Source organism: Rana temporaria, chromosome 5 (genome assembly GCF_905171775.1).
Source record: "Rana temporaria chromosome 5, aRanTem1.1, whole genome shotgun sequence".
NCBI lineage: Eukaryota > Metazoa > Chordata > Amphibia > Anura > Ranidae > Rana > Rana temporaria.
In genome coordinates, this window is record NC_053493.1 from 115,231,657 (window position 1) to 115,254,635 (window position 22,979).

The 22,979-nt window shown below is 42.6% G+C and overlaps 1 protein-coding gene across 1 annotated transcript in view; it reads left to right on the forward strand.

Annotated features, from left to right (window-relative positions):
• CPNE4 (copine 4) overlaps positions 1 to 22,979 on the forward strand; it is a 508,892-nt gene that overhangs the window by 472,733 nt on the left and 13,180 nt on the right. Inside the window, exons 13-15 of the mRNA XM_040353037.1 lie at positions 5,118 to 5,169; positions 14,555 to 14,688; positions 22,165 to 22,401. Of these exons, the coding sequence (XP_040208971.1) occupies positions 5,118 to 5,169; positions 14,555 to 14,688; positions 22,165 to 22,401 (423 nt within the window). The remainder of the gene's footprint in view (positions 1 to 5,117; positions 5,170 to 14,554; positions 14,689 to 22,164; positions 22,402 to 22,979) is intronic.

Below are 22,979 nucleotides of genomic sequence, written 5' to 3' on the forward strand. Positions count from 1 at the left end.
AAAATAGTCAAATCACATGTATGGTCAATTACTTGCATATAAGTAATTGACCATAAATGGTTGTGGGTGTGGCCTGGCGGGAGTCCAGGCTGAGACTGCCAGTCACTATCACACAGCAGGCTTTGACTTGATGTGTGGCTCCCGGGACATCTATCACTCTCTACCCTTGCACTACATAGATGATAGTAGAGCTAAAGGAAATTGTACAATCAGATTGCCAAGTGTATGGTCAGTTTTATACAAGCACATAGGAGGGAGTGGATGGAAACACTCAGCTGTCAAGCCTCATTAACATCTCTGCTGGCTTCACTTTCTTAATGTAAAATTTATGTCAAGCCACATTTTTTTTTATAAAAACCAGCACTCTCAAACTCCAATATAACAAGTTCAATAATGTCTCTGTATAACTGAAGATCAGGTGTCATATGTCCATCGACTTCTTCCCGTTATTCCTCTCTTTATCCTTCCTCTGAATACAATCTTCCTTTACAGTGATCTCAAAAAAAGAAATATAATATAGTGTAATATACTCAACCTACCATGCCTCAATTCTTATCAATACAATTCTGTGTCAATAAATAACCCTATACTTGGTGTCCAATCAATAGCTATCAGATTCTCCTCAACTCTGTGCCTCCTTATGTCGGTGCTTCAACAGACGCCTCGCAGCGATCCACAAGGTTTTCCCAAAAATAAAAATACCAATATAGTGCAATATTGTTTTCCAAAAATGATATTCAGACAGAAAGCCTCTCATCTCTATTTCCTATTATTACCCATAGAAAAATTCCACCAAGTAAATCACCTCAGCATAGACACTCCAAACTCCTTATCAGACTTCCTAAAATCTGTACTTTACCACTTCAGCTTCGGATGATTTACCCCCCCCTACTTAACATGCCATTTTTTGCTTTACGCCACTGCTTTATTTTAACTGACAATTGTACAAATAATGTTTTTCTTTTTTTTCCCCACAAATATAGCTTTTTTTGGTGGTATTTAATCACCTATTTTTTGCACTGTAAATAAAAAAATTACGACAATTTTGAAAAAAACAAAGCAATATTTCTTACTCTCTACTATAAAACATATCCAATAAAAAAATGTAAAAAATCGAATTTCTTTATCACTTTAGGCCAATATGTATTCTGCTACATATTTTTGGTTAAAAAAAATACCAATGAGCGTATATTGATTGGTTTGCACAAAAGTTATAGCGTCTGGGGGATATATGTGGGATATATTAATGGAATTTTTATGTATTTATTTATTTTTTACCAGTAAGGGCGACTTAGCAAGACTGTGATATTGCGGCAGACAAATTGGACACTAACTGCAACTTTTGACACTTTTTTGGGGGACCAGTGACACTATTACAGTGATCAGTGCTAAAAAATGTGCACTGTCACTATACTAATGACACTGGCTTGGTGGGGGGTTAACATCTGGGGGATCAAAGGGTTAACTGTGTGCCTAGCTCTTGTGTTACTATAGTGTGAGAGAGAGGTTCTTTTACTAGGGGAAGACATAGATCCATGCCCCTACTTTTATTTAAAAGAACAGAAACGTTCACAAAGACATCAGTAACCCACGCAGGGGGTTCCACCACTACTGCATCTTGAAAAGGCCCTAATGATAGCGACTGATGCTGGGCTGAGTTTTCCTTTGCTGTTGTGTAACTTTTGTGTTTTCTGGCTGCGCCGCATAATCAGTAATGGCCTATTTTTCTGTATGGACTCTGCACAATACCACTTCTGTTGTCATGTATGCTGGGTGAATTTATTAGTATCTGTTCTTATTCTGTATGTATTGACTCTGCACAGTACAATTTCTCTTGTATGCTGGGCGTAATTCTTAGTATCTGTTCTTATTCTGTACCATACCTCCCAACCTTCTCGGATTCGCAGAGGCCATAACAGGTTTTTAAGTAAATCTTGTGTTTCGCAAATCTGGTCTGAATCCAGCAGTGGAGCCCAGTGTCAGAACAAGTAACGGCAATTGACTCCACTAGTCCACGCTGTGCTGCAGCTGTCAATGCTGAGACTCACTCAGTGTTCAGCCAGCATAGCCCCCCCACCTTCCACTCACCCACTTGCCAGCTCGCCAGCCCGCTTTACAACCCGCACTAATGGGAGAGAAGGGATGCTAGGTCAGCTCCACCTCCTCCCCATGTCCCCCTGTGCTCGCTAAAATCTACCGGTGTGCAGCCAATACTGTGCTTGTGAAGGGGTTGTGTGGGCAGGAATTTTAAAGCAGTGCACATGATGTCACTGCCTGAAATTCTGGAGACCAACCAGCCTTGGGTGAGTGAACTCTCCTATCTTCCTTCCATCTAGTCCTGCCTTTCATGTGCCATAGTGATCCTTCCTTCCATGTACCAGAGGCACAGTGAGGCTGCAAATGGGCAAAGTGAGGCTGCAGATGGGCACAGTGAGGCTGCAAATGGGCACAGTGAGGCTGCAGATGGACACAGTGAGGCTGAAAATGGGCACAGTGAGGCTCCAGATGGGCAAAGTGAGGCTAAAGATGGGCACAGTGAGGCTGCAGGTGGGCAGTGAGGCTGTGGATGGGCACAATGAGGCTGCAGATGGGCACAGTGAGCCTGTAAATGGGCAGTGAGTCTGCAGATGGGCACAGTGAGGCTGCAGATGAGCACAGTGAGGCTGCAAATGGGTAGTGAGGCTGCAGATGGGCACAGTGAGTCTGCAAATGGGCACAGTGAGGCTGCAGATGGGCAAAGTGAGGCTGCAGATGGGTATTGTATTCTCTTTTTTCCACTCACAGTAGCTGCTGCATTTCCCACCCTAGGCTTATACTCGAGTCAATACGTTTTCCCAGTTTTTTGTGGTAAAATTAGGTGCCTCGGCTTATATTCAGGTCAGCTTATACTTGAGTATATACTGTAATGGAGGGCTAGAACCCCTGTCAAATTTTGGTTTGGCATACACTATAGAAGCAACAAAAATATACAGTTCCAGCATATTTAAGATACTGTAAATACTATTTTACTTTATGAAGGGAGATTCATTTTATCAATGCCTTAGGTTCACTTGCACTCTAAAAATTATTAGAAAAACATTATTGTGGAGGTATAAAAATAGAAATATAGGCTGCTGACAACAACACCATAGGACACCATAGGACACCATAGGACAAATTGTGAAAAAACAGGAAAAACTCAAAGTTGCCACGCTGATGATTCAAAATGAAATATAATGAGAAAAAAGTCCATATAGTGAAACAATTCATGCTCCATAGTGACAAAATGATAATCCAAAATTGGAAACTCTTGTGATATGTAACCAATAAAAATGAATAAGGTTAATGGATATACCGATACCCAGGTTCACCTCCACCGTAACTTGTGTAAATTGCCTCCTTACTGGAAACCTTAGACTCCAAATTATAAGAGTCAAAAAGGCACTGTTCACAAGCCCACAAGGTCCAAACTTTCTCCTCTGTTATGATAGTGAGGATAATGTCATGAAAATGATGCCCCTGATGACGTCAACTCTGACTAAATGCATAGGGTGGAGTCAATGGCCCGGATTCACAAAGCACTTACGCCTACCTATCTCGAGATACGCAGCGTAAGTATAACTATGCGCCGTCGCATCTATGCGCTGTGCCCACAATCTGAGATACGCCTAAAAATAGGCTTCCTACGACCGACGTAACTTGCCTACGCCATCGTATTGTGAGCGCATATTTACGCTGGGCGCATTTGCTGCTCCCATAGATTTTCTATGCACATATGCAAATGAGGGAGATACGCCGATTCACGAACGTACTTGCGCCCGGCGCATAATATACGCGGTTTGCGTAAGTCGTACGTCCAGCGTAAAGTTATTCCCCATATAGGAGGCGCAACCCATGCAAAGGTATGGACCAGGGAACACAGCCGTCGTATTTTACGTCGTTTACGTAGTACGTGACTATGACTAGACATAGGTTACGTACACTTCGTATTCAGTGATTCGACGTATCTTAGGCAGTTGTTTCGACGTGATTCTGAGCATGCACACTGGGATGCGGCCACAGGATGGCGCATGCGCCGTTCATTTTAAGTACTTCTATGACGCTTGACCCATCATTTGCATGGGGTCACGACCTCATTAGCATGGCTCACGCCCACTTCCACCTATGCCGGCTTACGCCGAAGAAACCCAGCGTATCTTTAAGAGCGAGTGGGAACAAGTGCTTTGTGAATCCAGTGCTTGCCTCCCTGCACTGCGTCGGCGTAGCGTATATTAGATACGCTACGCCTGCATAAATATTCGCCGATGTATGTGAATCCGGGCCAATGTCTATGACATCACCACGCATGTCAAAGTTACAATACATGTGGATCGGTTCCCAGGAAAGTTTTACTGTTGTTTACATGCTGGATCATATCAGAACACTGTGGGTTATTAGTATTATTACATTTGAATAATGTTTTACACTACATGTGGGTCTTCTTTGTCTGTTCCCCATGGTCATTGTGACAGAGTGATCCTCATCATCAGCCATTACATTACCTTCACTATAATAACAGAGGAGGAGAATTGGACCTTGTGGGCTTGTGAGCAGTGCCTTTTTGACTCTAATATATTTTAGGTTTCCGGTAAGAATGCAATTTATACAATAATTGGTGGAGGTGCACCTGGGTGATCGGTATATCCATTTACCTTATTCATTCACATTGGATATATATCACAAGAGTTTAAGATTTTGGATTATCATTTTTACACTATGGAGAACAGCATGAAGTGTTTCACTATATGGACTTTTTCTCATTGTATTTCATTTTGAATGTTCCGCGCGGCAACTTTTAGTTTTTTCTGTTATTGCCACCCTGCCTATTGTTAATGGCAAACACTGATATGTATACAGTATAACATAATGAGCAATGGTTAGAACTTAGGAGAGACAAACTGGTAATAAACTCTAAATTGTTGATTATAATGTATTCTGTAATTTGATTAGCATGTTGGTTTTACTGTTTATTGAGTTTTCTATGCAGCAACTGAATGTATTTAATTTAATATAGGATTATTATTTTTTTACAAAGTATTTTTTTTTACAATGTATTGACTATTGTATATCTGCTTTGTTCTTCTTTTTTTTTAATTAAGGTTTCACATGACTTTGCAATAAATTTTAATGAAGACAACCCAGAATGTGCAGGTAATATTAAAGCATATATCAAGGCAAAATATAGTAAATCTACTATACATTTAGTAAATCTCTGCAATATACGCACATTTTTTCAATTTGTTTTCTTTAAACGCGCTGAAAGTGTAGAAAAATAACTGTTGACATGCCAGAAATATAGTATTCTGTCTTTCTCTTTAACATAACAACGCAATGGGGGTTATTTACGAAAGGCTAGTCCACTTTGCAATACAAGTGCACTTGGAAGTGCAGTCGCTGTAGATCTGAGTGGAAGATCTGAAAGGAGGGAATACTCTGCCGATTTTATCATGCAATTATATGCAACCTAAAATGCTGTTTTGTATTCTCCTTGCATGTCCCCCTCGGGTTTCTACAGTGACTGTACTTGTAGTGCACTTGTAGTGCAAAGTAGATTTGCCTTTCGTACACAGTGTATTTTTGGTTTTGAATATCTCAACACCTGTGGACTTTGCACTATTTATAATGTATGATGTAGGGCAGCTTGAAGTTAGTATGAAATAGAGAAAATGGAAAAAAAACCTGTCTGGGGATTTTAAAGGCAACAACACCACCAAAGTATATAAAAAATATCACATACCGTATTTATTAGTACATATTGGTACATATTACAAAAAGATCACACACACACACGTGTGATTATCAAAAGCCATCCTCTGCAGTGAGCCTTTGGATTCCTGTTGATTCCAATAATCTTGAACACTGTACTTTTTGGCATACTTTGATTCTGGATATATATTTGAATGTATTCTCCCATTCTATACCCCTGACGAAAGGCTTGAACCTGAAACGCTTCAGTTACCGATGAGCTATTCGAATTATGGAGTAATACTATATTGACCGTCACTTTATGTACATGAATCCACTCTGTGTTATGGTGTTGTCTATTTATGAGATCATTACATGTGTGTGTGATTTTTTTTTAATATGTACAAATAAATATGTGATTTTATATACTTTGGTGGTGTTGTTGCCTTTAAAATCCCAGACAGGGGGTCTTTCCATTTTATCTATACAACAGGGATGTGGCAACCACTTACCACCTTCTGTGAAAACACTGGGCCAGATCCTCGTAGATCCGGCGTATCTCTGTGGCGGTGTAACGTATGTCATTTACGTTACGCCGCCGCAAGTTTTACAGGCAAGTGCTTTATTCACAAAGCACTTGCCTGTAAAGTTGCGGCGGCGTAGCGTAAATCACCCGGCGCAAGCCCGCCTAATTCAAATTAGCCGGGTAGGGGGCGTGGAGCATTTAAATTAACCGCGTTCCTGTGCCTAACGTACTGCGCATGTGCCGTCCGGAAAATATCCCAGGGTGCATTGCTCCAAATGACGTCGCAAGGACATAATTGGTTTCGACGTGAACGTAAATGGCGTCCAGCCCCATTCACGGACGACTTACGCAAACGACATAAATTTTTACATTTCGACGCGGGAACGACGGCCATACTTAACATTGGTTGCCCCTCATATAGCAGGGGCAACTTTACACCGCGCAAACCTAACGTAAACGTTGTAACTTCACTGCGTTGACCGCGCGTATGTTCGGGAATTCGTGTATCTAGATAATTTGCATACTCGACGGGGAAAACGACAGAGGCCTGTCGGATCTAATGGATATCTATGCGTAACTGATTCTAAGAATCAGTCGCATAGATACGACGGCCCAGATTAGGACTTACGACGGCGTACATGGCGTTGCGCCGTCGTAAGCCCTTTGAGAATCTGGGCCACTGTTCTTAGTATGAGTCATGTATATAGGGGCAATCTGTGAGAGACTGTTTTATACTGACTTGTAACTGCACAAGTTTTCAACAGGGGGTGCCGGGTCTGAAGTTACTTAAAGGGGTGCAGGCATGGAGAGATTAGTAAAGAAATATTATACTTTACATTTTATGCATGTTAGTGGTGGCTGCAGCTGCACTGTGACCGCTCAACTCCCGCTCCGTGCATTATTTCCGCAGTTGGTACGTTCGTCACTGATTCACCCACACTGCATGTGGCTGGCTGTGCTGTACAACTCAGGTTAGCTTAAAGCTGCTGTGCTGCTGCTGAATTTCTTCCTGTCATTCATACTAGGTATCTTAGAGATTGTAGCATCTGCTGCCAAAGTTGTTGATTGAGGCTGGGGGTGTTAGACCCTGGCTGGTCACATGTAGCAATTTGGGATCTTGGGCAGAATTATTGTGAATCTGCCCGTTGCCTTGTCCCCCATTCCAAATAGAATTGCAATGCTGGCAAAACGCAGTACATGTGTTTGTGTTCCATTCATTTTTAGTGGCACGAAAATGCGGTGTGGTTTTGCTGTTAGGCCCTTTTCACACGGAGCAGGGGAGGTGCGTCATATTTACTGTGATATTTGGCCGCTAGCGGTGCGGTTTTAACCCCCACTAGCGGGCGAAAAAGGGTTAATACCACTGCCAATGTGCCTCTGCAGATTTCAATGGGAAGGAGCGGTAGAGGAGCAGTAAACACCGCCCTCCTATACCGCTCATGTATGCTGGGTGAATTTATTAGTATCTGTTCTTATTCTGTATGTATTGACTCTGCACAGTACAATTTCTCTTGTATGCTGGGCGTAATTCTTAGTATCTGTTCTTATTCTGTACCATACCTCCCAACCTTCTCGGATTCGCAGAGGCCATAACAGGTTTTTAAGTAAATCTCGTGTTTCGCGAATCTGGTCTGAATCCAGCAGTGGAGCCCAGTGTCAGAACAAGTTACGGCAATTGACTCCACTAGTCCACGCTGTGCTGCAGCTGTCAATGCTGAGACTCACTCAGTGTTCAGCCAGCATAGCCCCCCCACCTTCCACTCACCCACTTGCCAGCTCGCCAGCCCGCTTTACAACCCGCACTAATGGGAGAGAAGGGATGCTAGGTCAGCTCCACCTCCTCCCCATGTCCCCCTGTGCTCGCCAAAATCTACCGGTGTGCAGCCAATACTGTGCTTGTGAAGGGGTTTGCGTGGGCGGGAATTTTAAAGCAGTGCACATGATGTCACTGCCTGAAATTCTGGAGACCAACCAGCCTTGGGCGAGTGAACTCTCCTATCTTCCTTCCATCTAGTCCTGCCTTTCATGTACCATAGTGATCCTTCCTCCCATGTACCAGAGTAAGCCCTATTTTCTGCCTTCCATGTGCCATAATAATCCTTCCTTCCTGCCTTCCATGTGCCATAGTGATCCTATAGGAAGGATAACCACTCCTTTTTTGCGTCACCACAGCTGTCAGGTATCTTGGATATGTTATTATGGCCACTCCTTCTCTATAAAAGCTCACAGAACCAATGAACCAATGAACCAAAGGCATTTTATCAAATAGGATCATTTTTAACGGTGATGGGAAGATCACGGAAGTGGTGAAATCACGTTGCATTTGAACACTTCACAGGAAGAATATCTATTGTTTAGGAGCACCTGGTTATCACATTTGGGACTTTCCTATTAAAGAGAAGAGGATTCATTTAGGAATTCTCCTTTATATATATTTTGTATCAATATTTGTTATTATTTTCACCATAATATTTGTGGTTTAGTAACACAATATTTATTTATTTTTTGTGAACACGGAATAGGGTAGTGTACGTGCTTAAAGATTTCAAGAGCACACATTTTTTGTGTCTTTTTCATATATACATACATAGTTCTCTTAGAAGAATAATTGTATAATTTCTGGTGGATTGTCACTTATTAGTAAACTTGCGGTGGAATAGCACAAGGTGATATTTACAGGTGCTAATTTTGTTTATGGCACATGATTAGTTAGATATAGGTCCCCTACCAAGGTAGCGCAATCCTTATACTATACCAACTGCAAGTCAGTTTCAAATGACTTTTTTTCCTTCAGAAATTACACTTTGTGCAGAGACAGTTCTAAGTACAGGAAACATGCGATATTTCACATGGTTTACTTTACACCCCCCCCCCCCCCCTAGGTACGAAATTTAAAGGAATATTTCACTTTTATTGTTTCACTTTAAGCATTATTAAATTCACTGCTCCCGAAAAAACAACCGTTTTTAAAACTTTTTTTTGCATTGATACATGTCCCCTGGGGCAGGACCCAGGTCCCCAAACACTTTTTAGGACAATAACTTGCATATTAGTCTTTAAAATTCGCACTTTAGATTTCTCCCATAGACTTTAACAGGGTGTTTCGTGGCTTTTCGAATTCGCCGTGAACACCCCAAATTGTTCGTTGTTCGCCGAATAGGCGAACAGGCAATGTTCGAGTCGAACATGAGTTCGACTCGAACTCGAAGCTCATCCCTAGTGCTTTATGTATTTCTTCCATATCTGTGCAGTAATCCAGCATGAAACTCATCCTGCACTTTGCTTCTCTACAGGGGTTCCATGTTATAAAGACCAGCCACTCGTGCACTCTCTGCTTGTGCAGAGTTAGACCCCTTTCACACAGAGGACTTTTTCAGGCGGTACAGCGCTAAAAATAGCGCTGCTATACCGCCTGAAAAACTCCTTCACTGCCTACTCAATGTGAAAGCCCGAGGGCTTTCACACTGAGGCGATGCGCTGGCGGGAGAGAAAAAAATCTCCTATCAGCAGCATCTTTGGAGCGGTGAGAGGAGCGGCATGTATACCACTTCTTCACCGCTCCTTCCCATTTAAAACAATGGGAAACCGCGGCAATACCGCCCGCAATGCGCCTCTGCAGAGGCGCATTGCGGGCGGTATTAACCCTTTATCGGCCGCTAGCGGGGGTTAATACCGCACCGCTAGCGGCCGATTCCCACGGCAATCCCGTCGGTATAGCGCCACTATTTTTAGCGGCGCTATACCGTCACCGCGGCTCCCGCTCCAATGTGAAAGGGGCCTTACTGGTCTTGTACTTGTCTATGTGCTTTACAGCGGTGATGTCACTGCTACATGTACCTTTCTGTGCACACAACTTGGATTTACATCCTTTGTGACTTTTCATGGATACATTTAACTGAATTTGTTCCTGGAGTTCAGCTCTAATATCCCAAACATTGTGTAAACTTATATGGCTTATTTGCCCTCAAGCTTTTTCCAAAAAACTTTAGTACCACCTTTGTCTCTTAAGTAGTTACAAAAGAAATGATTATTGCATTTTTGTCACAGGTACTAAATTACAAAGTTTTTTGTCTTCTCAATTTTAATTAGATATTGATTAGTTTATGCTTCCTCTAATGACACCTGGCAGCTGTAAGAATGATTCAGCTGAGCTCAGTGAATACAATCAGTTTCTTAGGAATACATGATAAAATAAAATATTGTAGAATCAATCTAGGAATTTTACAGATGTTAACCACTTACCCAAAGACCAGAGTACTTTTTGCGATTCGGGACTGCGTCGCTTTAACAGACAATTGCGCGGTCGTGCGACGTGGCTCCCAAACAAAATTGGCGTCCTTTTTTTCCCACAAATAGAGCTTTCTTTTGGTGGTATTTGATCACCTCTGCGTTGTTTTTTTTTTGCGCTATAAACAAAAATAGAACGACAATTTTGAAAAAAATGAATATTTTTTACTTTTTGCTGTAATAAATATCCCCCAAAAATATATAAAAAAACATTTTTTTTCCTCAGTTTAGGCCGATACGTATTCTTCTACATATTTTTCGTAAAAAAAAATCGCAATAAGCGTTTATTGATTGGTTTGCGCAAAAGTTATAGAGTTTACAAAATAGGGGGTATTTTTATGGCATTTTTATTAATATTTTTTTTTACTAGTAATGGCGGCGATCAGCGTTTTTTTTTTCGGTATTGCGACATTATGGCGGACACTTCGGACATTTTTGACACATTTTTGGGACCATTGGCATTTTTATAGCAATCAGTGCTATAAAAATGCATTAGATTACTATAAAAATGCCACTGGCAGTGAAGGGGTTAACACTAGGGGGCGGGGAAGGAGTTAAGTATGCCTGGGTGTGTTCTTACTGTGGGGGGGGGAGTTGGCCTCACTAGGGGAAACACTGATCTTCGGTTCATACACACACAGCTCCCGTTCCCCGCTCTGTACCGAGCGATCGCGTGTGCCCGGCGGCGATCGCGCCCGCCGGGCACACGCACGGGAGTCGGGGGCGAGCGGGGGGCGCGCGCGTGCGCCCCTAGTGGCGGCTAATAGGCAGGACGTCATATTACGTGCTGTCGCCTAGGAGAGCCACCTTGTGGACGTATTTCGACGGTGCGGCGACGGCAAGTGGTTAATGCAATCTTAACACCCTTATTTAGTAGAAATAAATGCTGCATAGTTCAGATGGAAGAACAATAGTCCCTTTTGGGTTGTGTGTAGTTTGTTTGGAATTGTTCCAAAATCTGAAGCTGTGGGGTTGATTTACTAAAACTGGAGAGTGCAAAATCTGGTGCAGCTGTGCATAGAAACCAATCAGTTTCCATTTTTCTTTTGTCAAAACTTACCATATATACTCGAGTATAAGCCGACCTGAATATAAGCTGAGGCACCTAATTTTACCACAAAAAAAATGGGAAAACGTATTGACTCGAGAATAAGCCTAGGGTGTCCATCTGAATGCCTCACTGTGCCTCACTGTGTCCATGCCTCACTGTGCCCATACCTCACTGTGCCCATGCCTCACTGTGCCCATGCCTCACTGTGTCCATGCCTCACTGTGCCCAAGGCTCACTGTGCTGATCCCTCACTGTGTCCATTCTTCTCTGTGCTGATCCCTCACTGTGTCCATTCCTCACTGTGCTGATCCCTCACTGTGTCCATTCGTCACTGTGCCTCATTGTGTCCCCACGCCTCACTGTGTCCATGACTAGACTTACATTTAACATGGGAGTATATATTTGAAAAATCGGTGCTCCCTGGCCGTAGGTCCCCCAGACAGAAAACTTTACACACTTGTAGAGGAGAACTGGGGCTACATGTGTGCCAGGGGACCTACGGCCGGCCAGTACCGGGTCCCCAAATTTACCTTGAGAAATTACCGTTTAACATGGGAGTCTATGGAAGGGGTGCCCGAATTTGAAAAATCGGTGCTCTCTATGACCGTAGGTCTGCTGGACAAAAAACTTTGCACACTTATAGAGGAAGAGTGGGGCTATATGTGTGCCAAGCTTGGCCGGTACCGGGTCCCCAAAGTCCGGGAGGTCAGGCGCAAAATGGTGAATCGAGTATAAGCCGAGGGGGGCATTTTCAGCTCAAAAAAATGTGCTGAAAAACTTGGCTTATACTCGAGTATATACGGTAATTGAACAAGCTGAAGTTCTTTATTCAGTACCCAGGGCAAGACTCTGCATTAAAAGCACCCTTTCTCCTCCCTTTCCCTTACATAGGAGCACTCGTCAAGGGTGTCCGCAACCCAATTTTTTTTTTGCTCTGGCAGTGGAGCCCCTGGCAATATTAATCCGTAATACATCTGCAATTGTGGGGTTCCGCAGAGGTCCTTGGAGAAAAGGGTGTCTCTCTATGCAGACGACATGCTAATTTATCTGGGAGACACTGCTACCTCCTTGCAAACATTAATAGGAACTATCACTGAATTTGGAGAGTTCTCAGGTTTTACCATTAATTGGTCTAAATCAATCAATGTTCCTTGACCCATTGGCAGCACCCTTACCTGAGGGAGCGGGTCAAGTTACCATTGCAAACTCCTTTAGGTATTTTGGGTGTGATGGTGTCCCCAGACCCTACTAGCTACCTTTGGTTAAATCTGGACCCACTGCTGGATAGACAATGGAAAAATGTCTTCGTTGGTGTACACTCCCTCTCTCGGTGGTGGGAAGGGTGAACTTGGTAAAAATGATCTGGACACCACAGCTCCTATACATATTTCACAACTCACCCATGTAGACCTATGATAAGTGGTTCAAGCGCATTGACTCCCAGATGTGTGATCTCATTTGGAAGCAGAAAAGGGCTAGGATCAGCTTGTATACCTTTCAATAGGGGAAGGATCGGGGAGGGCTTGCAGTTCCACACTGTAACATTTACTTTCTAGCCTCCCAGTCCCAAATACAGCAATTGGCAGGGTGGGGTCATGACGATGGCAGGGATACCATAGCACAATTGGTAACTCTTTCCAATCCTGCATTGACATCTACCTCTCATATGGAGATGGCTCTACCGAGCATGCCCCCATCCTCACTGACAGCTGATCTCCTTAAGAAAGTGTGGAGGGCATTTCGGGAAGCTTCATCTATTGAGGGCCCACTGGTGTTTACCCCTCTGTGGAATAATCCAAAATACCCGGAATTGCATGAATTGCTGTTATTCTCTACATGAAGACAAAATGGGGTCTGGTTCTTCCTGCAGATTTATATAGGGACCATTTAAAAATCATATGAACAACTGTGTACAGAATTCCTGTTACCCTCAAAAGGTTTCTACCAATACCTTCAACTCAGACACGCACTGCGGACCCAACAACAAACACATACTCTAGTTGTGTCAGCCTCTTCTCTGCTGCTGGAAGTCCTTTAGGCAGATGCCCAGAGGGGCCTGATATCTAAAGTGTATTTAATATTGTTATCTTCAATTCAGGATCATGCCTCTCTAAAATGTAGAGCCCAGTGGGTGAATGACATTAGAGATATAGACGGGGAACAATGGGATAAGGCCCTAAAATCGATACCCTGTTAGGAACTGCAGACCCTTGCCATTCTTATTAACATTATTAACAGATTTATAAGGTGAGTAGATGAACTATGGGGGTACCTAAAATGGTCTCAAGAGGCCAAAGTCTGAACAAATCTAAACCTGTTTGTGCAGCAGGGCCCAGCATTATTTGCACATGCACAATTCTTTAAAATTAGGGGGTTGTGGTTGCTTATACAGTGGACCCTTGGATTACGACCATAATCCGTTCCAGCAGAATGCTTGTAATCCAAAGCATTCGCATACCAAAGCGAGTTTCCCCATAGAAGTCAATGGAAGCGAAAATAATTTGTTCCACATTGACTTCTATGGCATGCAATACTGCATGTGGCCAGAGGTGAGGGGGTGACTGAGAGCCCCAAAAAAAAAATCAGAAAGGCTCGGGGACATCTCGTCCGAACTCGGAAAACCTCTGAGTTTTTCTTCGAACAGCTCAGATCGGCTCCCATCAGCTCCGGCGCCGCCCACCTCAGGCCAAATGCGGTATTGCACACTGTTGTGGCTTGAATCCTGCTCGTTTTGCGAGACAACACTCACTGTTTTAAAGCAAAACAGTCCTATTGCGAAGCGTTCGTTAACCGCGGTTCTTGCAATCCGAGGTTTCACTGTACTGGCTTGTTTGAATGTAAATAACCCAATAAATTATTGGATTCAAAATGGTGATTATTATCTGTAAGAAGACAATAAATACAGGATTTTACCAAGTGAAAAATAATAATAATAATGCATTGCTAGTAGATAACATGTCCTTGCTATTACATCTTGTTTATTTTAGGTATACAAGGTGTAGTGGAAGCCTATCAGAATTGCCTCCCTAAGTTACAGCTCTATGGACCAACCAACATTGCTCCCATTATCCAGAAAGTGGCCATGTCTGCCTCAGAGGAGACCCACAAAATGGAGTCCACGGTAAGGCAAAGAGCTTATTTTTGCTAGGATGAGGACTCAGTAGTTTAGGAGATAGTCTGGAATGAGAATTCAAGATGTGTGCACACTATAATACAGTAGCTTAACTAGATTGTCCAAGTGCATTCCAAATATGAATGCCTGCTGGGTAAATATTTGCTTCCCCTCCAGCTTATTTGACCTCTTATTTGCAGCTTTCAAGTCAGTGTCTTCACTGAAAATAATATTTCCAAAATAAAGTTTACAACTATGCTTCTGTAAAATATGACAAAACCTTTTTATCCTAATATTTAGCAGCCCAATCATGTGCTGAAAATGACAACTAAGCATTATTAGTAAGGAAATATGTACATCAACCTCAAATCCCCATTCAAACTAAACACTAAAACCAGCGTTTTAGTTTGTTTAGTTTGTGTGCAGTTGGTACTTCCGGGTACGATTTTACCTTGCTGCTCTGGACTCACATATTCGCTTCTCCTCCTGATTTTTTATATAATATTTTTAGTACCATTATCATTACCATTTGAGCGCTAGTGTTTTTGTGTTTTTTGTTGCTCAAATCCTCATTCAGTGATTTGACATCAGTAAGTAATATTCCTATTGGCACATTTAAATTAGAACTATAGGCAAAACCTTGTTTTCATTTTGGATAGAGCAAGGGAGGGTTAAAACCCCTGTCAGATTTTATTTTTTGCTATATGTGTTCCATTACGGAGCTTTCCTTTAATTTCCTGTACCGTAGCCAAACAGGAAGTGAGAGGAAATATCTGCAAATTAATGGAATTCCTTGGGTACCCCCAGGTCACCATAACTAGTGACCCCATTTGAAGATTTCCCCTCTATTACTTTTTTGGGGACAACCCAAAATTTGGGATTTTCTTTTACTTCCACTTTCAATGGTAATGATAATCAGGACAAATAGAGAGGGTGAATCCTTAAAGAGGACAAAGACACCAATACAAACTGACAAGCTTTCTAGTCCGGCTCTGTGACTGGCTGAAGGGGCGATGATGTCACTCTGGCACATGCTCGCGGAACCGCCACGATCCCTGCCCATTCAAGACCCAACACGCTCAGTGCACCTGTGCCGTTGTCTACGGTGCGCATGCGCCGTAGACATCGGTGCCCGATTTTCTGAAAATACCTCCTTAACCGCGTAGGTTAAGGAGATATTGCAAGCCCCTACAGGTAAGCCTTAATGTAGGCTTACCTGAAGGTGCAAGTAGTATCAGAGGGTTTACAACCATTTTAAGTTATACTTTAAGGTTTACTGCACTTGACACATCAACACAGCTCCTTGCTGTGCTTTCTTAAAGTGTATGGCCTATGGTAACTACAATTAGTTTGTATAATATATGGAAAATGGGTGTAACCCTCAACCCACGCAAACCAAACTAAAAAGATATGAACTAATTAGTGTGGACACGTGAGTAAGCAAATGTAAGTTTAATATTATATACTAATTTAAATGGAAATTATTAATAAATGGAATTATATGAGTGTGAATATAAAATGTAAGCCTCCGGAGCTACCCATTATAAAGGAAATGGTAGCTTAAGGATGGTGAAGCAAATATTATTAACCACGCTCCCAGGGTGCTCTAATCAAATAATCAAAACAACTCAAAAAGAATACAAAATAGATCAATAAAGTGCATCAAATCATTTTTTTGGTGTGCAGTGTCCCTTAAACAGCCACCAGGTGTCTCCAACCAAGTGTAAACAATGTCTCCTTATGGATTCCTACACCGATAGTGTATATTCAGTGTCTTCTTCCAAAAACATTTAAGCACTCAGCCCAATTACTGGACATACTGTATATGACTTCCATTACAGGTAGTAAACAGCATTTGAATAAGGGGATACCACTCTCAATGGTCCTCTTAACCAGTCTAAGAAGACGACCCAGGATGCCACATCAGCCACTAATGCTTCTATACCTTCATGCACCCAGACCAAGTCTCACACAGGCAAGTAGAAAGGGAAAAAATGCCTCTCATAGTGCAAATACAAAATGTTTGTTAAAATACATGCATAAAATAATTGTACTTACAATGTAAACAAATAGATACAGCTTGTTAAAAGCAGAGAGGTCGTTTACATTCCACCTGCGTTCCATAGTGGAGGAAGTGACGTGTTAAGCAGATCCTACCCAATGCGTTTCGTCCGTAACGTCTGATGTCATGAGGGGTCTGTGTGCTTAAATGTTGGTGGAAAAGGACACTGAATATCAACTATTTGTGTGGGAATCCATAAGAAGACATGTGGTGGCTGTTTAATGGACGCTGTTTAAAAAAGGAAAATATTTGATGCACTTTATTGATTTATTTTATATTATGTTGGAGTTGTTTTGATTAGAGCGTGGTTAATAATACTTGCTTCATGACCCTACAATTAGATTGTGCCACGTATTGACAGCTTTAAATTTACTGACAACTAAACAGTTCATTCCGTTTATATCCATTCTGGTAGACCTTCACACTACACGGTTCCTGGTAATTCTTAAAAAGCCTATACAACCAGATTGTAACATTTGTGGCCAGCTTAAAGCCCAACTGAACTTTCAGTTTAAATCAGCAAAATACTTTCCAGGTGCATCCAAACTAAAGGTTTGCATTTTCTTTTTCTTAGAAAGAAGACACAGCCTGAGAAGAAAAGCTTGTCCCCTGCCATTGTGGAAGCAGTTGGCCCTCTGAAGAGATCCAGCGCGCCCCCTGCTGATTCAGAGCTAGAACTTTCTAATCAGCAGGAAACTTGCGCTTTACTGATTGCAGAGATATAGGCCTGACTCTGCAGAGGGCTCTACATAGATTCCACTGCTTCCGCACAGAAAGCAAGGATCTTTCTCTCTACAGCATGCTTGGCAGGTGACAGGCTTTTCTACTCTGGCTGTGGCTGCTTTCTAAAGAAAGTCGACTGAAAGACTTTCAGCACCTTTTGTTTTCAAAGGCTAATGCCGCGTACATACACGATTGGACATTCCGAAAACCGTGAATTTTTTTCTGACGGAATGTTGGCTCAAACTTGTCTTGCATACACATGGTCACACAAATGTTGGCAGAAATTCCGAACGTCAAGAATGCAGTCACGTACAACACTACGACGAGTCGAGAAAAATTAAGATCAATGATTCAAAGCATGCGTCGAATTGATTCTGAGCGTATTTGTGCGTTGGAATTGCATACAGGCGATCGGAAATTTCCGACAAGAACTTTCGTTGTTGAAAAAATTGAGAACCAGCTCTCAAACATTTGTTGTCGGAAATTCCGACAGCAAATGTCCGATGGAGCACATCGGACATTTGTTGTCGGAAATTATGACCGTGTGTACGCAGCATAATATATGGAATACATTTAGCTAATTAAAACGGATTGTTTAAGTGGGCTTTAGGAAATTGTCACAAGGGAAATGTACCTGTATTGTGCCATGTATTCATCAACTGCACACAGAGCTGCCAGCTGGGTTTGTCATTCCTTGTGTTTCATTGTCCCTGGACGCGTTTCGGTGCCATTATCAATTATTCTGGTGGCTAATTCCCATTACGAACATATATTATCTATCCTAAATTATTCATATATTGCACAGAGTAGATTTTGACAGGGAAATTATTACAGTAGATGTAACAAATTCAGAAGGATCTCAATGTTATATTTCATTGTTGCTTGGCTGCCATTACAGCGTGTATTTGGCCTAAAAGGGTACTCTTGACAAACCTTGGCATTTAAAGTTGCTTATAGAAATTGTGAAAACCAATTGTCCTGCTAAATGTGTTATGTGACCCAGAAATGTACACACTTGTGTACAGATAATTGCAAAGCAATGTAGATGCTGGAAGCAAATTTGTATTTAATTAAAATTATATAAATGCTCATAAAAGGACATATCATAAACATATAAAGCATTAAATGGCTGGCATTTTTTGTCCTGAATAATTGATTTAAAACAGAGACAAATGTAAGCATAGGCGTGCGCACAGGGTGTGCCAGGTGTGCCCAGGCTCACCCTATGCAGAACAAATTCCCCCTACTTACCTGCCCCCCCCCCCCCGAAGCACTGCTGGCTTCCCTCCTCTCCCGCTACCTGTTGCTGCAGGATGTTTTAGGATGGATGGGGGAAGGGACCAGTAAATATATAATTTACCAACCCCTTCCCTTTCTAAATGAACATCGTGAGTGATCAGTAGTGTGCGTTTGTGCTTTGGGGTGAACACCCAAATTTCATAGGCTGTGCACACCTATGAATGTAAGATATGTTTATATAATACCGTTACTTTGCCTTTTTTCGGTAACTAAATTGATGATGCATGGGGAATGAGCAATCACAGAAAATTAACTAAAAAATCAAAAATAAATCTCCCTTGCATAGGACAGACATTTTCAAACAATTTCATAGAGCAGCCCCGATCCTCCTCTACTTGGGTTCCCTGCCTGTGCTCCTGGTTCCTCCATCCCACTGAGTGCCTCCATAGCGGGCCATCTACTATGGGGGGCATTCGTGCGTGCTTGCTCCTGAGTCTCGCACGATGTGTCCATTGACATCCCTCCCTCCTCACTGGCTGTGATTGACAGCATCAGGAGCCAACGGTTCCAGCTGCTGTCCATGAGCCAATGAGGAGGCAGAGAGCCGAGAGAGCTGCTGCTCTTGTGCACATTGCTGGATTGAGATAAGGTAACATATCTTCTATTGTTACAACTACTTCAATAAAGCATTGCAAGACCAACAGTTTTCTGTAACTGGTGAAAATGTTTTGGATTTTACTAGTCGAGAGCTTTAAAACAGTGAAAGATGGTTGTTATTGCCAGGGGTTGCTCTTTACCATATTATTTTAAACAGACCATCAGCATAAAAAATAATGATGTCTTATAACTATGCAGTTAGCATACAGTATGAAATGATAGTATGCACCACATTTTTTTCCACTTCCTTTGCTGTATATATTTATCGCCAATATTACATTCCAAGCAAAAGTGAAAGTTACAGGAGTTGGGACAAACAATAAGGCCTTTTGCACACAATACTCTTATTTGAGCATCTACTTTTTCCGACTTTTTTTTAAATGTAGTTTCGTGCAACTTTCACGCAAATTCGCACACATTTCCGCGCATACACAGAAACTTGTTCTTGCTTTGATAATGTCAATGTGCGAATTTGCGTGCAAACGGGCGTGAATGTGTGGAAATGTGCGCGAAATAATTTTGCTGAAGAATACACAGCGCTTGTTTCCAAAGGCACATTACAATTAATGGTGTTGTTTTTTAGCTCAGTAAAAAAATAAGCTGTACTGAGCTTTTTCAAGCTGCGGTGAGGCATAAAGGCCCGTATACACGATCGGATTTTCCATTGGCAATTGTGCGACGGCAGGATGTTGTTGAATAATCCGACTGTTTGTACACTCCATCGGACAATTGTCTGAATTTCCAACAAATGTGGAATAGCATGCTTTAAAATTTTCCGACAACAAATGTGTGATGTCGGATTATCCGATCGTGTGGTACACAAGTCCGTCTGAAAAAAATCCAAAGTACAAACATGCATGCTCCGAACCAATGCTAACCATAAGGCCGGGTACTAACGAGCAAACATGTACGATGAAACCGGTCCGTCGGACCGTTTTCACCGTACATGTCTGCCAGAGGGCTTCTGTACGATGGCTGTACTAACCATCGTACAGAAGTCCGCACGTAAACAATACGCGGGGCGTGTCCGTGTCGTCGCCGCGATGATGACGCAGCGACGTGGGCGGGCCTGCTATTTAAAGGCTTCCACGCATGCGTCAAAGTCATTCGACGCATGCGAGGGACGGCGGGCGCTCGGACATGTACGGTAGGTCTGTACTGACGACCGTACATGTCCGAGCGGGCAGGATTCCAGCGGACGGTTTTAAAACACGTCCAGGAATATTTGTCTGCTGGGAAAAGGCCCGGCAGGCAAATGTTTGCTGCAATTCGGCCCGCTCGCGCCTACACACGACCGAACATGTATGCTGAAACTGGTCCGCGGACCAGTTTCAGCATACATGTTTGGTCGTGTGTACGGGGCCTAAGACAACATTAGCAGAAGTTGCCCAAAGGGTGGCGCTAAAGAGCTGAAAAACGACGTTGTTTTGTTTTTGTTGGCCAACAATTCTTTGCCGTTTGTATGCAATATAAGATCACGGCAAACACCCTTTGCACAAAATTACACGGATTTGTCCGATGGAAATCCGATCGTGTGTGAGAGGCTTAACACTTCCTTTCACTGTTTTCCAGGACTCGTGTCGAGCATTTGCCTATGGGTCCCTGAAGACGGTGGAAATCACTGTAGTAACGGCGGCTACTACAGTGATTCTCTACTTCCACAGGGACTAGGCAGGCATTGCATTCCCTGCATTAAAGGGGTTGAAAAGGAAAACATTTTTTTTTAAATAACTATAACTATACTTACCTCCACTGTGCAGCTCGTTTTTCACAGAGTGGCCCCAATCCACGTCTTCTTGGGTCCCTCGGCAGCTGTCTCTGGTACTCCCCGCAAGAACTCCACACATTCATACGAGCGAGCTCGCATGGTGTGGAGTCCTTGTGGGCACGCTCCCGTGATACAGCCAAAGGCCATAGCTGCCCCGCCCCCCGGCGCATCGCATCATTGGTTGTGATTGACAGCAGTGCGAGCCAATGGCTGTGCTGCTTCAATCAACCAATGAATGAGCCGGGAAGCCGGCCAAGATGCCAGTGCGTTCACGGCGCAGGATTTTTGAGGGGTAAGATAAGTAAACGGGGGGGCTGGGAAGATCGGTATAGTCGGAAGTTTTTTCACCTTAATGCATAGAATGCATTAAGGTGAAACAACTTTTACCTTTACAACCCCTTTAAGGTTAAAAGGAACCCACTAACTATTCTGCCCCCCCCCCCCTTAAGTCCTTTCTTGATCCAGTTCTGTGCCTGTCTGCAGCACCGCTGCACTGTCTCTGCATGGATTCACAGGCTTCAGAAAAGCAGGAGCAAAAAACATATACTAAGAGGAAAGAGTAGGGGGCTTGATCGAGCCGCACTGTGTGGGCCTATTGACACAGACAGCCCGGCTCAGAAGTGCACCTGCACGAGTGCCCCCTCAGCACACAGCTTGCTTAGGGGGCGTTCAGAGAAAAGGAGGAGCGGACAGCAGTTGTGGGGGGGACCAAAGAAAGAGGAAGTAGGACACTTCTCTGTGTCATATCCTTGCATATCATTTACATCTTTTTTACTTTCATTTAAAAAACAAACAAAAAAATCAACAAATGTTTAATATCCCTTTAAGTTAGTCAGTAGGAATAATAATATTATTATTATGATTATATAGGATTTGTATCGCGCCGACAGTTTGCGCAGCGCTTTACAACATTCGGGCAGACATTACAATTACGGTACATAATAATATGCTGTGACAGAAGCATATGCATGTGAATATGGTGAATATGGTGTGCCATACTGACATATATGACAGTATTGTTTTTCTTTATTTGTAGCAATACTTTATTCTTCTCATCTTAACGGATGGTGTAATCACAGACATGGCTGACACCAGAGAAGCTATAGTTCATGCCTCACATCTTCCCATGTCAGTCATTATTGTCGGGGTTGGCAATGCAGATTTCAGTGATATGCAGATGCTGGATGGAGATGACGGAATACTGAGGTCACCTAAGGGAGAGCCGGTGCTTCGGGACATTGTTCAGTTTGTGCCATTCAGGAATTTCAAACACGTACGTATCTTTCAAATATACAGCTTCCGAGACCTGACAGATACAGGAAGTTATTTGTCATCCAGTGACATTGCCAGAAATAGTAATGAATGGTTTGAGCATATGAGATATATGGTGTATGTTTTAACTATATGCTACATTCAGTAACATGCTAAATGTTAACACTGACATTTTTTATATTACTCCACTATAATTCTCAATTCTGTACAGAAATGTCATCCGGCATTGATTGCAAAAGATACAAAACATTCCTCTACATAAAATGATTGTGCTTTTTAGCAAGAGACGAATATGGCTGGTGACATGTAGTAGATACTGAAATAATATTTGTATAGTTTGAAACTGTAGATTATTTATTGGTATAAGTGTAAGCCATTGTGAAATTGTAGCTGTCAGCCAATAGGATGAGATAAGGGGAATGATTTACTAAAACAATTAAAGGCTGTTGACTTGGTAAATAAAGTGAAGTTGTGCTCACTTTGGATACCAGGGCAAGGGGGGGGCAATTGCCCCCCCCCCAGAATCGTAAGAGAAGACACTTAGAAAAAAAGTCCACGGCTGCCGCGGAGGCGGCCTTA